The 13,441-nt window shown below is 38.2% G+C and overlaps 3 protein-coding genes across 3 annotated transcripts; all 3 read right to left on the bottom strand.

The window, feature by feature from the left end:
* Nucleotides 1-2,616: 2,616 nt before the first annotated feature.
* On the bottom strand, nt 2,617-4,159 carry LOC111777676 (peroxidase 2-like). Its single transcript, XM_023657383.1, has 4 exons — nt 3,894-4,159; nt 3,564-3,752; nt 3,266-3,431; nt 2,617-3,012 (listed from the first exon to the last, which is right to left on the bottom strand). Exons 1-4 carry the CDS (start codon nt 4,101-4,103, stop codon nt 2,618-2,620), a joined length of 960 nt encoding a protein of 319 aa, XP_023513151.1. The 5' UTR covers nt 4,104-4,159; the 3' UTR covers nt 2,617.
* A 1,733-nt stretch (nt 4,160-5,892) lies between these two features.
* Nucleotides 5,893-7,970, bottom strand: LOC111776705 (peroxidase 2-like). Its single transcript, XM_023656028.1, has 4 exons — nt 7,564-7,970; nt 7,277-7,465; nt 6,848-7,013; nt 5,893-6,454 (listed from the first exon to the last, which is right to left on the bottom strand). The coding sequence occupies exons 1-4, from the start codon at nt 7,765-7,767 to the stop codon at nt 6,060-6,062; spliced, it is 954 nt and encodes a 317-aa protein (XP_023511796.1). The 5' UTR covers nt 7,768-7,970; the 3' UTR covers nt 5,893-6,059.
* Nucleotides 7,971-10,265: 2,295 nt separating this feature from the next.
* Nucleotides 10,266-11,830, bottom strand: LOC111777737 (peroxidase 2-like). Its single transcript, XM_023657452.1, has 4 exons — nt 11,590-11,830; nt 11,292-11,480; nt 11,013-11,178; nt 10,266-10,911 (listed from the first exon to the last, which is right to left on the bottom strand). The coding sequence occupies exons 1-4, from the start codon at nt 11,794-11,796 to the stop codon at nt 10,472-10,474; spliced, it is 1,002 nt and encodes a 333-aa protein (XP_023513220.1). The 5' UTR covers nt 11,797-11,830; the 3' UTR covers nt 10,266-10,471.
* Between the last annotated feature and the right edge of the window lie 1,611 nt (nt 11,831-13,441).

The raw sequence follows: 13,441 nt of genomic DNA, 5'->3' as shown, positions 1-13,441 counted from the left end.
TTGGTCTCATATATATTTTTTGCTTGACTTTGTGGCTTCATCGGACCTTAGGCAAGATTTGTTTTTGCCAATCGAACATCGCTTGTGCGGAATCCAAGCTTGTTCGACCACACATGTTGCCTGCGTCTGTATGTTCAATCGTTTGTGACACAACCGACTTGCCTGTACACTAGGTCAAGTCATTCGGCTCAACCTTGCCTCTACTCGGGCCAACGTCTCTCAATGCAGCATCGCGTCTCATCTTGTCATCTTGATTCCCATCAACATGGCCCGTTGAGCTTGACGTCGTCCCGAGTCTCGGGGTGTCGTCGACCATCACAACTCACTTGGTCAGGCCATCGAGAACAGGCCCACGTGTCACTCATCTNTAAGGGGCTCTAAGCTATATAGAATCTTTTGTTTCAGATGGGCATTTTCAAGATTCGGCCTCAGGTTCTCTAAGCTGTAAAGAATCTTTTGTTTTTGATGGGCCTTCTGAAGATTGGGCTTCAGGCCCTTTTAAGCTGTAAATAATCTTTTGTTCTGATAGGCCTTTCCAAGATGGGGCTTGAGGGACTGTGGGCTCTAAAGAATCTTTTGTTTTCGGCCTTATTAAGAATGGTCGAAGAACAAAATAAATAAAAATAAAAATAATAAATTTAAGTATTGTATCGAACCAAAAATATATTTTAATTAAATAAAATTCGAATGGGTTTAATTAAAGTAAGTTTTAGGTAACCATATGATTTGATTCTTCATCGGTGGAAACTTTTCTTTAGCTTTAAAAATCTTGAGAGGAAGTCGAAAAAGGAAAATTTGAAAAGGACAATATGTACAAATGTTGGGCTTGGGCCGTTACAAATGGTATCAGAGCCAGACACCGGGTGGCGTGCCAGCGAGGACGTTCAGGCCCTGAAGGGGGTGAATTTTGAGATCTATATCGATTGGAGAAGGAAACGAGTGACAGCAAGGACGCTGGGCGTCACGGTCCTATTTTTTCAACCATGCAGCATCGTGATCTTAACACTCTTACGACCAGCTTCAAGGGGAATTTGGTCTCATATATATTTTTTGCTTGACTTTGTGGCTTCATCGGACCTTAGGCAAGATTTGTTTTTGCCAATCGAACATCGCTTGTGCGGAATCCAAGCTTGTTCGACCACACATGTTGCCTGCGTCTGTATGTTCAATCGTTTGTGACACAACCGACTTGCCTGTACACTAGGTCAAGTCATTCGGCTCAACCTTGCCTCTACTCGGGCCAACGTCTCTCAATGCAGCATCGCGTCTCATCTTGTCATCTTGATTCCCATCAACATGGCCCGTTGAGCTTGACGTCGTCCCGAGTCTCGGGGTGTCGTCGACCATCACAACTCACTTGGTCAGGCCATCGAGAACAGGCCCACGTGTCACTCATCTCATTGGGACATCCCGAACATCCATCCATCTGGGTTCTTATGGAGGCATTGGCCCTCTTGTGCCCATGTCATGTCATTTACGGATACCGTACCAGAAAGCGGGTGTCTGTAGCAACCTCCGACATGCGGGTTGGGGCGTAATAGCGGCACACCCGTGCCGCCCGGTACTGTCCTTTAAAAACCCATTTTCAAAGGATGTCTCACGAGACACTCATCTCGACACGCTCGCCAATGCTGTGATACACTTATGTGTCACAGGGTAACTCGCTTAGGCCACCTGGCCTAAGGTGGTGGAGAGCTGATACGATGTTACCCTATAGTACATCTTGAGCCATTTTTAATCCACATAGACATGATTTTGGCTAATGGCCATACAGTGCCATCTAGCGTCCATCTGTTGTCTAGTTGACACTGAATTTGGCGATCATTCATATTTCATATGGACGGACTTAACTCTAGAACCGCATGCCCAAATTCCTTTCAGAACCCTGACTTTCGAGGTTAAGGGCCGGGACCCAACCCGGCCCTTCAACAAGCATGTCTTTGCCACTCTTATCTGTTCGATGTCTTTATCTTGCTTATGTCTCTACTTGTCTTCAATGTCCACTCTGTGTGGTGTGTTAGATGATGCACCGTCCTCCTCAGTCGCATCATGACACTCGTCTAGTACCTCGTGTGACCCGATGGGCGCCACTTGAGGGTCGCTGCTTCTCATGTTGCAAAGTGAGGGTCACAACCTACTTTCTTTATAGTTAGGTTGTGACACTACACGTCGACTGGGGAGGTGAACCAAACATCTTTTATAAGGGTGTGGGACCCTTTTCATATAGACGTGTTTTAAAAATCTTGAATAGAAATCTGAAACAAAAAACAAAGAGGACAATATTTGCTAGTTGTGAATTTGGGCGTTTCATTAAAAATACAAAAATGGAGTGAACCCACCACATATTATCGAAGCTAAAAATACAAAACTCTTAAGAGTTTTTTTTTATCATTGGACATTGCTTCTTGTTGTAACATCACAAACAAAAATAGAAACACAAAATCACTTTGTCTTCACCAAACTAAACAAGGACACCATGGAAGCTTGTGCGAGTCTCCCGCACGCGCTTTACATTATTTAGTATTGTTACTTTGACCATAAAACCGACCCTCCACACACAACTATATAGATATCTATTTTGATACACTTGCATGCATTACTCTAAGAATCACGCGCTTTAGTTGAGTCTTCTGCAATTGGTCCTGATTTCTCCTGTGCTCCCAGTCAAAGGCCCGAGATTTCCCATGTTAATCATTGACTGAGCGAAGGCGGTGAAGAATTGGCTCTGGCTGCTGGCGAAGCTGTTGACAATACTGATAGTTGGAGCTCCGCTGGTGGAGAACAGAACTTGGTCACTTTCCAGAAGCCCGCGATTGCTCTGAAGATTTGTGAAGTAGTTGCTGTCGAAGGTGTCCGGTGTTGTTGGGTCCAGATTCACGAATGTGTCTCGCCCTGGTTGACAGTTTTGGCGCAGCTCGTCCGCATACGTCGAGTTCAGGGTCGGGTCCGGGTTTGAAGTGTTTAGCCGTCTGTCGAAAAATCGGCATCTCGAACGCCCAAATGTGTGTGCACCTGCGCATGCATGCATGTACCGAGATTATTTATGATCGTGTGTCTATTTAATCTTCAAAACATTTAAGGTTGGAAGGTTGAAGATTGTTGGAACGGAGTACTACATTGACTAATTTAGGAAATGATCGTAGGTTAAGGAATATCAACTCCATTCGTATGAGGTCTTTGGAAAAATTCAAAAATGGACAATATCATACCATTATGGAGAGTCGAGTTCACAACATGGAATAAGTAAATGGTTTGAAATGATTACCTGATAGAGCAACGAGATCGGTAGTATCGTCAAGTTGAACGTCCCTGAACTTTCTTCTCAGGACTGAGAGATCGTCAAAAGGACTTGGAAGCTCCATGGCACCATCCAAATTTGCTGTTCTTCCATCTCTTCTTCCTAATTGAACCTCCCAACCCGGGCCTCCTGCCTGCAAAATGCGACGTATAAATATACATACATGGCTTAGCTTGTGTTAATTAATTAGTGTAGTTTAAATTTGTGATGCACATAGTATTGGCGTTATTTTTGTTTATAATATAGTTAATACTGAAGTAGGTACCAAGTTGACGGAGTGTCGAGAAGCAAGGGCTAGTATATCAGCACAAGAGACGACCCCGGGACAAACATTCTCGATTGCAGCTTTGATGTCATTAACAATATTGAAACCTGTGATGCCAGCGTTTCCGTTTGCACCCAGCTCGCTCACTATGCCATCTTGATCCTCTAATAGCACCGACCCATCACATCCCTACAAATACAATTATTTCATTTTAGAGTATTAGATAGATTCAACTCTGTAACATATTAATCTAACGTAAGCTCTTGAGTCCATTAGCGATTTAACGAAGTTGAAAAAGAAATGAAAGAAACCGAGAGTCGAGCAAATTACATCGACGAAGCAGTCGTGGAAGTGGAGACGGATGAGTTTGGCACCAGCCCTGTCGTCACTTCGCAGTGCTTGCTCCACAACACCACGCACAATGCTTGATACATTGGGACATGTGGTAGCGTAGAATGTGGAGCTCAGTTGTGCGCTCACAGACCCAACCATCAAACACACAACAAATAAGAAAGGCATGAAAGCTTTAAAAGATGCCATTACAATAGACAAAGTAGGAGAGTTTGAGGCCTTAAGTTAGAAGAATTAGGTTAAGCCCTTAGGTGTCCTTTAGAGTTGTGAGGGAGTATAAACAGAGCCACATCCTTTTATAGACATGAAGAAGGTGGTGAGAAGGTAGTGGAGGCTGAGGTTATTACGTGCCACAGGACAATCAAACCTTGAAAATAAGCCACCCTTTTACTTTTCTTAACCATCTATCTGCATAAGAAATTTCAGCTTTGGATTTCCCTTTGAATTTTCTTCCCACTCTGAGGCACAGCCCAGGAACGATTCAATTTTGGAGATTCTAAGTTTTATTATTAATTAGAAGCAAAATTCTTTCTTGCTTCATCATAATCTCTTCCTTATTTTGTTTGTTTGACTTCTTTGTGTGGCACATAATCAAAAAGTGATTAGCGGCTGTTGATTCATCAAATAAAGCTTTGCTTGTTGGCGAACTTAAGTATAGAATGAAATAGACATTTTATTGGTTAATGTATCATTGATGGTTGAAACACTGAAAACTTGTGTGTCTGAATGATTTGATTTTAGGGAGATTCTTATGTTATATTAAAGTTTAATGGTTGATTATTAAGATGCAGATTTACAATGGACGCAAGGGGTAATGTATTCCACTCTAATTTTACTAATTCGGCCTAATTAAACTTACAAACAAAAAGTCTTTGGGGCTGTAACATCAAATCAGCAATGCCAGCTCAATCTACTTTGGAATTTTGTCTGAGTCAAATCATAAGAATAAAAGTTATTAGATATGTCTCTCTCTCTCTCTCTCTCTCTCTCTCTCTCTCTCTCTCTCTCTCTCTCGATCTCTCGATCTCTCTCTCTCGAGTTTGTAAAGGGATATCTTTTTTTTCTGCTTTAACAATACTTAGCCTTCATCAAGTTGTTAGCCTTCATCAAGTTTGTCCCTAATTATGGCTAGCGGAGGTTTATCTCACGATTTTAAAACGCGTTTTTGGGAGAAGTTTTCACACTTTTATAAGGAATGTTTCATTATCTTCTCCAACTGATGTGGGATCTCACAATCTACTTCTCTTGGGGGCCCAACGTCCTCGTTGTCATACTGTTCAAACCTTGGCTCTGATACCATTTGTAATAGTCTAAGCCCACCGCTAATCGATATTGTCTTGCTTTGACCTATTACATATTCCCATCAACCTCACGGTTTTAAAATGCATCTACTAGGGAGGGTCCCTCTCCAACCGATGTAAGATTTCACATTTGTTAAAGTAGATTGCAAAATGATGGATAGTTGATGGTTGAAAGGAAGGGAGAAGAGTGAGTAGTGAGAGGTGGAGGGTGGATGGAGTGGTTCATGTTCTTCCATGGCTCTAAACAAAGAGTCCCTTACAGTTTAGTTATACCCTACCATGTTGGTTTTAGGGAAATAGACAGCTGATTTTTCTTTACAAATTTAGGCTCATTTGTTTTTAAAACTCTCAAACCGCTAATTTGGACCAAGAAATTGAAGTATCTTTCCAGTTTACATCAATAAGGTTTTATAGAATTGTAATCCACGTGATTGGTGGGCTAAACAGATAAATGTATGGGACCCCACTTCCTTCTATTATTGCTTTCTACATTTTTCTTCTTCCTCTCTCAATGCATAATTAGGTTGGAGATACTCACAGAATATCCTAATATTAACCCGAATATGACCCACGATTCTCATAAAATTAAGTCTACTAAACTCAAGTTTAATAGCTCACACTACTAACGTTAATTAGATGAAATAATTGAATTAGAAAAAGAAAAAAAATCATGTGGGTAATGTAAGGTAACGTAGAAAGACACTTGTATTGAACATTTATGGAAGAAAATTATAGAGCAATAATAATCCCATCTTTTTTTAGGATGACAATTAATAAGACCACGGCCACAAACTGGATATTCATATGTATATGCTCAGAAGCTGCGTAATGAAGGGCTTTCATTTCAGTTGAGTCTTCTGCAGTTGCACCTAACTTCTCCCTGGTCACCAGTTAAAGGGCTGATATTTCCCATGTTGATCATGGACTGCCCGAAGCTGTCGAAGAACTGCTGCTCGCTGCCGGCGAACATGTTGACGATGTCCACGGTGTCCTCGCCGGGAGTGGAGAACAGGACCTGGTCGCTGCCGAGAAGGCCGAAGTTGGACTGAAGGTTGGTGTAGTAGTTGTTGTCGAAGTCGTCGGGAGTGGTGGGGTCGAGGTTCAAGAAGGTGTCTCTGCTGCTAGCGCAAGCTTGACGGAGCTGGGTTGCATATGAGGCGTCCAGTGTGTTGTCTGGGCTCGAAACGTTCAAACGTCTGTCGAAGAATCGGCATCTCGAACGCCCGAATGTGTGGGCCCCTACCACGTCAAATATCCACACAAACATTATTATTTTATTATTATTATTATTATTATTACTATTATTATTACTACTACTATGCTCATCATCATTCCTCAAGTAACATCCTTCACTGTGGCCGACACGAGAAACAAGTAAGAATAAACTATCAGAAAAAGGAAGGAAAAGACGTGAAAATATCCGGAGTTGACGTAATGATTTTGAAAAACACTACACGACAATCCACAGCGCATGTTGAGAGAGCAATCAAATGCAGCCATGCACGTCGCTCCAACGGCGTCTTGTCTTCGAATATTTAAATGTGAATTGCAAATATAAATGGTATAACTAGTGAAGAGAACTTTAATGCCATGTTTATTTAGTTCAAAACGTCTAATAATATACTTAATTACCAGATAGAGCAACAAGATCAGTAGAATCAAGACCCACTCTGCCGAACTTTTCTTTAAGTTCTCGAACATTTTCGAAGGGACTTGGAAGCCCGTCGATTGCGCCTTGTAAGTTGGCCCTTCGCCTGTCTCTTCTTCCCAGTTGAACTTCCCAAAAGGGTCCTCCCACCTGAACAAACATAACAACTATGAGATCTCGCATCGGTTAGAGAGTTAAATGAAACATTCTTTATAAAAAAAATGTGAAAATAGAGAAAAGATCAAAGAAGACAGTATCGTGGACTTGAGCGGTTACAACAATGTCTTAATTCATATGTCTGAGTGTGTTATTAAAATATTACATGCTTCGTTGATACTTATTATTATTATTTTGTAAAAATGGTTACCTATATTTGTAGCAATTTAATAAAGATAAGATTTTAGTATAATTACCAAAGAAACCGCATGTACGGAAGCTAAGGCTAAGATGTCGGCACAAGAAACGACACCAGGACAAGCCTCCTCGAGGGCAGCTTTGATGTCATCAACAATGTTAAACCCTGTAATATTTGCATTTCCAGGAGCGCCAAGCTCACTCACTACTCCCGTTTGGTTCACTAGTAAAACTGATCCATCACACCCCTGAAAATTGTAACCAACCAGCCTTCTAAATAAATCTTTCTAGCTCAATATCAATCTTTGTGGAAAAAGGAAGAAATAGTGAATTAAAATGAAATTACATCAACGAAGCAGTCATGGAAGTGAAGGCGAATGAGTCTGGCACCCGCTCGGTCATCGGTCTCCAAAGCCTGCTGCACCACACCGCGCACAATGTCCGATACGTCGGGGCATGAGTCGTCATAGAACGTCGGGCACAGCTGAGCTTTAGAAGCTCCGACCATGAACCCCACAAACAAAAAGAAAGCAACTTTGAAGGAAACCATTCTTTTTCTCTGGGGATCGAAGCAGCTGTGATGGTTTTGGCGAGGGATTGTGCATAAAGCACGTGCCTTTTATAGATAAAAAAAGGTCCTTTTTTTTAATTTTTTTTTTTTTTTTGAGGAAGGTTATGAATATGACAAGGTGGTGGTGGCTAAATCACCGGCGAGAGTTTACGTGGTAGGGGCAATGAGGTTGTGAGGAAAGAGAATATTGGGGGTTTTACTTTTCAAATTTGAAGGCATACTCAGCCAAGCTCTCTATCATGCAAATAATAGGACACAATACAATAATGGTGTAGTTAACAAATCGGACTTGAAGATGGCTGGACGTCCAATTACATTTTAGACAAATTTGAATAATTTTTTCTGTCTTTTTCTTATATTTTATGGCCTCCTTTTTTTTTTTTTTTTAAAAAAAAAACGTATTTATTTATCTCAATGCTTTTAGTTGTTTGGCATAAATATTTATTTTATGTCTAACTTTTCACTCATAAAATTTTAATTATTTATTTGACAAAAACTTAACTACTCCGTTGATAAATTTTATTAATTATTTAACAAAAAAAAAATTGAAAATGTTTTAGAATCAACCAACCCAATACTTTATGTACGTTCAAATATTTTTCCACCCCAAGCATCTATTTGTGTTAGGGTAAATGAAACATAAAACATATTTATAATTTATTAAAATACTTGGCAATAAGGAAATAAATATTTTGAATACAATTCAAGCACCATAACAAAATGTTTATGAATTTAGAGAAATTGATGTTTATGATTGACGGGGGGGTCCCATTGTACAAAAAAGTCAAGAAATTATGATTCATTACTTTTCATGTTTAGGGTTTAATAATCAGATAATATTTACTAAGTCAGGTTTTTGTTGCAATTAGCAATTTGAATCTATTTTTTCATTACGTGTCCAAATCAACATGACCAACTCAACAGGCCATCCCTATAATTATGATTGACGTGGCATTTGCATGTTTTTATAAAAGTAGCTATAATTTTAATTTGTTCCATTCCCTTAATTATATTTTAATTTTGGTCGTTGAGTATTAAACCTTCAAAATTCCAATACATCAAATTGATATTATTATTAATAATATATCAAACTAAGTGGGTGGCTGCTGGGTGAGGTAAGGTTCTTGGAAGGCGGTTTTCGGGTTTGGGTCAGATTAGGAGGTACCTCTATAAAATAATTGTTCTTTTTTTGTTTCTTTCTAGTACACAAAACTGATTAAGGATAAGGATCACCAAATTTTCTTGGCCTGTAATTAATTGTATGTTTTTTTTTTCCCACAAAAAATGAAGAAAAAAACAATAAATTAAAACAAAGAATAAAATATCTTTTATATCTAAATTGGATCCCATGTGATTGGTGGGATCAGATTGCACTTTCATAACGATCCATCAAATCCCGTCTTCAATGCCCACAAGAAAAGGCTGCTGTCATTATGTCTCTTCGTGTTACCTGCCACTAACCATCAATTTATCATTAATAAACACTTTTTTTTTTTTTTTTTTCTGTATGATCAATTTCCTAAAACGAAGAAATTAATTTAATATAGTAGAGTTTATTTGACATAAATATTTTTAGTGTATTAGGTTGTAATTGAGATTAAGAGTCCACAGTCAACCATGAATAAATACATAAACAAGTGAGTTTACTTGTAGACAACCATAAGTAATATACAATTATCTCATATAATATGATATTATATTTTCAAAACATATCACGTAATTTCCGTTATTCATTTGACTTTGATTAATACATCAATATCTTTAATACTAATACTTTATAAAATGGGTATATTTACTTTATAAAATGGGTGTATTAATATATTGAATTAGACATAGTGATTAAGTAAAAGTGTGACAAGTAATGCACTAAATTAGGTAATTTTAATTCTTAACATTGATTACACAGGTATATTTTTTTTTATATCTATGTTTGTGTTAGATGAGTTGAATAAATAGTAGTTATATAGAGTAGTCAATTGATTTGCCTATAAAAACTTAAATGATACATTTTAATTCATCCAACTTTATTTTTTAATATATTTTAACATGCACACTTTTTTCTATTTTATTTTTAAACTTTTTAGAAGGTTGATTTTCTTATGAATAATTGTATGGGGAGAAATATTCGGTTTTATATTTGCACCGACAGATGTTTTATTAAAAATTTATAAATAAGGCTATGCTTATTTTGACATCAATATTTGAAACATCTTACTTGTTCTTTTTTTTCTTTCCTTTCAAAAAATGGTGGGTTCAAAGCCTTTTCTCTGAAATGATGTGAATATATAATATTAGATATAAAATTAAAAGTGACACCTTTAATTTAAACTTCCTTTGTTTATGATTTGAGAACTTTCTTTTCAAAAAAGGAGTAAGTTCTTTCCATTTCTGGGTTCATTTTCCTTGGATTTGGATATGATGCATAAGCTTAATTGAAACAGAGTCGTCCGGAGGACCATGATGAATGAAAAAGAAGATGAGTAGCGACCGCAAGCCTGCCCTGCCTTTTTTATTTACCTTTTTCCCCCTAAAAAAGGACACACAGATTTGACAAACACCCAACTAATTAACATCCTAAGCTTATACTTTGATTTTGCAACTCCACAATAATAACAAGATTCACTCTTGTCAGCAACTTTCCATTTCCAGGCAGACAGGCCAAATTGGTTCTCTGAAACTGAGATTACATAACATCGTGGCCTTCTCCACCCGTGGCGGAGTTGACCCTCCTGCAATTTCTTCTGATTTCCCCACGGCTGCCAGTCAAAGGCTTGATGTTACCCATGTTGATCATGGACGTCCGGAACTCCTTGAAGAAGGTGCCTTCTCTGGCCGCGAAGCTGTTCACAATGGCGATGGTGTCCGCCCCAGCAGTGGAGAACAGCTCTTGATCGCTCTGCAGAAGCCCCTTCCCGGCTTGAAGGTTGGTGTAGTAGTTTTTGTCGAACACGTCCGGTGTTGTCGGGTCGAAATTTGCTCTTGTGTCTGCACCTGCAGAACAAACCCCTTCAAGGAATCCTCTGTAGTTAGCGTCCAGTGATGGATCTGGCCTTCCGGTATTGTTGAAATTGGCAAATCGGTGGCTGAAGAATCTGCATCTCGATCGCCCAAACGTATGCGCTCCTGATTTAACCAATTCATAAAATTACCATCAGTTCAAAATAGTTGGTGGCTAGGGGGTTAATTATTGGATGAGTGAAAGATTGATTGACTAAATTAATTACCAGATAAAGCCACGAGATCAGTGGTTCCGAGGCCAACATCAGAAAATTTCTTTTTGAGTTGGACGAGAGTTTCGAAGGGACTGGCGAGGCCACTATCAGCCCCTGTTTTGTTCGCTATTCTACTGTCTCGTCTCCCGTATAACACTCTCCAACTAGGCCCTCCTTGCTGAAAAAGGGGAAAAAGACACCGTTTTTCTTATTGGGTCAAAAAAAACAAGATACCCAAACATAAGGAGTGGATGTAGGTATTGGAAATTGAACTCGGAATGAACATATTACCACATCCACAGAATCCTTAGAAGCCTGAGCTAGGATGTCGGCACAGGAAACGGTATTGGGGCATTCACTCTCCACGGCGGCTTTAATGGCGTCGACAATCTCGAGTCCTTGAATTCCCTGATTTCCGGGGGAGTTCAGCTCACTGACTATGCCGGGAGCATCCTCTAGCAAAACAGAGCCATCACAGCCCTGCAAAATCAGCCAACAAATCAAGTCAGATGAGGAAAAATAAAAATAACTAAGTAGGGAGACACACAGAAAAGAAAAAGAAAAAAAGAAAAAAGAAAAAAGTGATTACATTGACGAAGCAATCGTGGAAATGGAGGCGGATGAGTTTTGCACCGGCACGGATGTCGGTTTCGATTGCTTTCTTGACGGCGGCGCGGACAATGTTGGGGAGGCGAGGGCAAGTTCGGTCGTAAAAGGTCTCGGAGAGTTGAGCTGAGGAGGCTCCGAAGAGAAGAGCCAATAAGAAAAAGATGGGTATGGCATTGGAGGAGGCCATTTTGGAAGTTGGAGTGAGGAAAAGGTTGGGTAATGGAAGCCGTTTTTATAGAGACTAAAGCCGATTACCGGGTCGTGTGTTATGCCCACGACACGGCGGCGGCTGACACTGTATAGGTTACATGGAGGCCACTGTAATTGAAAATTTGAGCCTTATGAATCTGCATTCTTGTCAACATTCATCATTTGACTTTTTACAAATTTTAGGTATTATCCTCAGTTTCTTTCACATGAACAATGAAATTACGGGTTCGTTATATATTAGTAATTGGAAAAATAAAATAAATAACATGGAAAATAAAATCAAACTTGTAGTTTTCTTAGTTCATCATATATTATGTAGGAATGAACACAAAATTATGCCAAATGATAATCACTTGCATCAATCTTTTTTTTCACCTGTTTCTGTTTGATTATTTGAAACATTTTTAAAAGTAAATAATAGAAGCAAAGCCTATTCTTGGAGTGGAAGAGCTTGAACAAATTTAGGGTATCAAATTGAATCTTCATCAATTTAATTTGGACAAATATTCTAATTTTCATTTGAAACTTTTGAAGTGTTGCACTCTCATTTAAAAAATCATTGAAGGTTTATGTAATAAATTATTAATTGACAAATCCAGCATTAGAGTTAGTTTTGAAAAACAGTTAGGGGTGAATCCAGGAAATTGAGTTTAGTTTAGTTTAGAGTTAAAAATTGAATTTATTTTTCCATTAAAGGGAATGTTTGACAACAATGAGTGTACAATTATCTCTAAAGAAATAATAATAATAATTTAGTAGCGTATTTTACAAGCCTAAAAATAAAATGCATTAAAGTTTGGTTCGACAATTTTCTGGCAACTACAGAAATAGTAATAAATACCAATCAGAGTGGCGGGCGGTCTGGTTTCACCAAATTTGGGATCTGAATATAGTCCAATTCTTCATTTATTTATTTTAATTTTACTGATACCTTTGCCTAATTTATTGTCTATTTTCATGTCAAATTCGACTCTATTTAAAACTAATTCAAGCGTAAATATTTATGTGTTATTTTATTTTATTTATTGGCTGAGTTTTAGATCCAATTTAATGTAACACAGTAAGATCATTAAATAAATGGATTTGAATTTTTTAAAATAAAATAAAAAAAAAAGTAAAATAAATGTAATGAGTCATGTGATGGGTTGTAGGTGACCTAACCAACCTAATCTTAATAATGACTAAGTTATTCAAATTTGGAGAGTTTTTTCCTTTCTCTCTCTCTATATATTTTTTTAGAATATGCTTTTCTTCACGGAGTTGCCCACGTTTCTGCAGCCCTAGTTTGATTTTTGGACAAGAGAAATAAATAAAATAATAATTAACTTTTATTGATTTAGATTCTTTAGTAATCCATAAAATCAAGAAACAATTAGTATATAATATTGTAGATGAAGCGGAAATGATGGAAGCTTACTTTAATTCTTTATTCTTATGCATGTGGTGGCCATGAGACTACTCTATATTTATATTTTTTCTTAACAGAAATATATTAATATTAGTAGCTAATTGGGTCCCACGTGCCCAAATTGGTCAATAGTTTATCACCCATCACGTTTTACTGTCGGAAATTACCGCGAACAAAATAGAGGAAAACGATTTTGTTTTCTCTTTTTGGATAA

The sequence above is a fragment of the Cucurbita pepo genome, chromosome LG16, assembly GCF_002806865.2.
Source record: "Cucurbita pepo subsp. pepo cultivar mu-cu-16 chromosome LG16, ASM280686v2, whole genome shotgun sequence".
Lineage (NCBI taxonomy): Eukaryota > Viridiplantae > Streptophyta > Magnoliopsida > Cucurbitales > Cucurbitaceae > Cucurbita > Cucurbita pepo.
Note: the sequence above shows the minus strand (reverse complement) of the source record. Positions and strands in the feature narration are given on the sequence as shown.

Coding starts and splice junctions, on each gene's coding strand:
- LOC111777676 (XM_023657383.1), bottom strand. CDS start 4,103: ATGGCATCTTTTAAAGCTTTCATGCCTTTCTTATTTGTTGTGTGTTTG. Junction 3,753..3,893: donor TCCACGACTGCTTCGTCGAT/GTAATTTGCTCG, acceptor TTGTATTTGTAG/GGATGTGATGGGTCGGTGCT. Junction 3,432..3,563: donor CTCGACACTCCGTCAACTTG/GTACCTACTTCA, acceptor CGCATTTTGCAG/GCAGGAGGCCCGGGTTGGGA.
- LOC111777737 (XM_023657452.1), bottom strand. CDS start 11,796: ATGGCCTCCTCCAATGCCATACCCATCTTTTTCTTATTGGCTCTTCTC. Junction 11,179..11,291: donor CTAAGGATTCTGTGGATGTG/GTAATATGTTCA, acceptor CCCCTTTTTCAG/CAAGGAGGGCCTAGTTGGAG. Junction 10,912..11,012: donor TGATCTCGTGGCTTTATCTG/GTAATTAATTTA, acceptor TGGTTAAATCAG/GAGCGCATACGTTTGGGCGA.
- LOC111776705 (XM_023656028.1), bottom strand. CDS start 7,767: ATGGTTTCCTTCAAAGTTGCTTTCTTTTTGTTTGTGGGGTTCATGGTC. Junction 7,466..7,563: donor TCCATGACTGCTTCGTTGAT/GTAATTTCATTT, acceptor TACAATTTTCAG/GGGTGTGATGGATCAGTTTT. Junction 6,455..6,847: donor TGATCTTGTTGCTCTATCTG/GTAATTAAGTAT, acceptor TTGACGTGGTAG/GGGCCCACACATTCGGGCGT.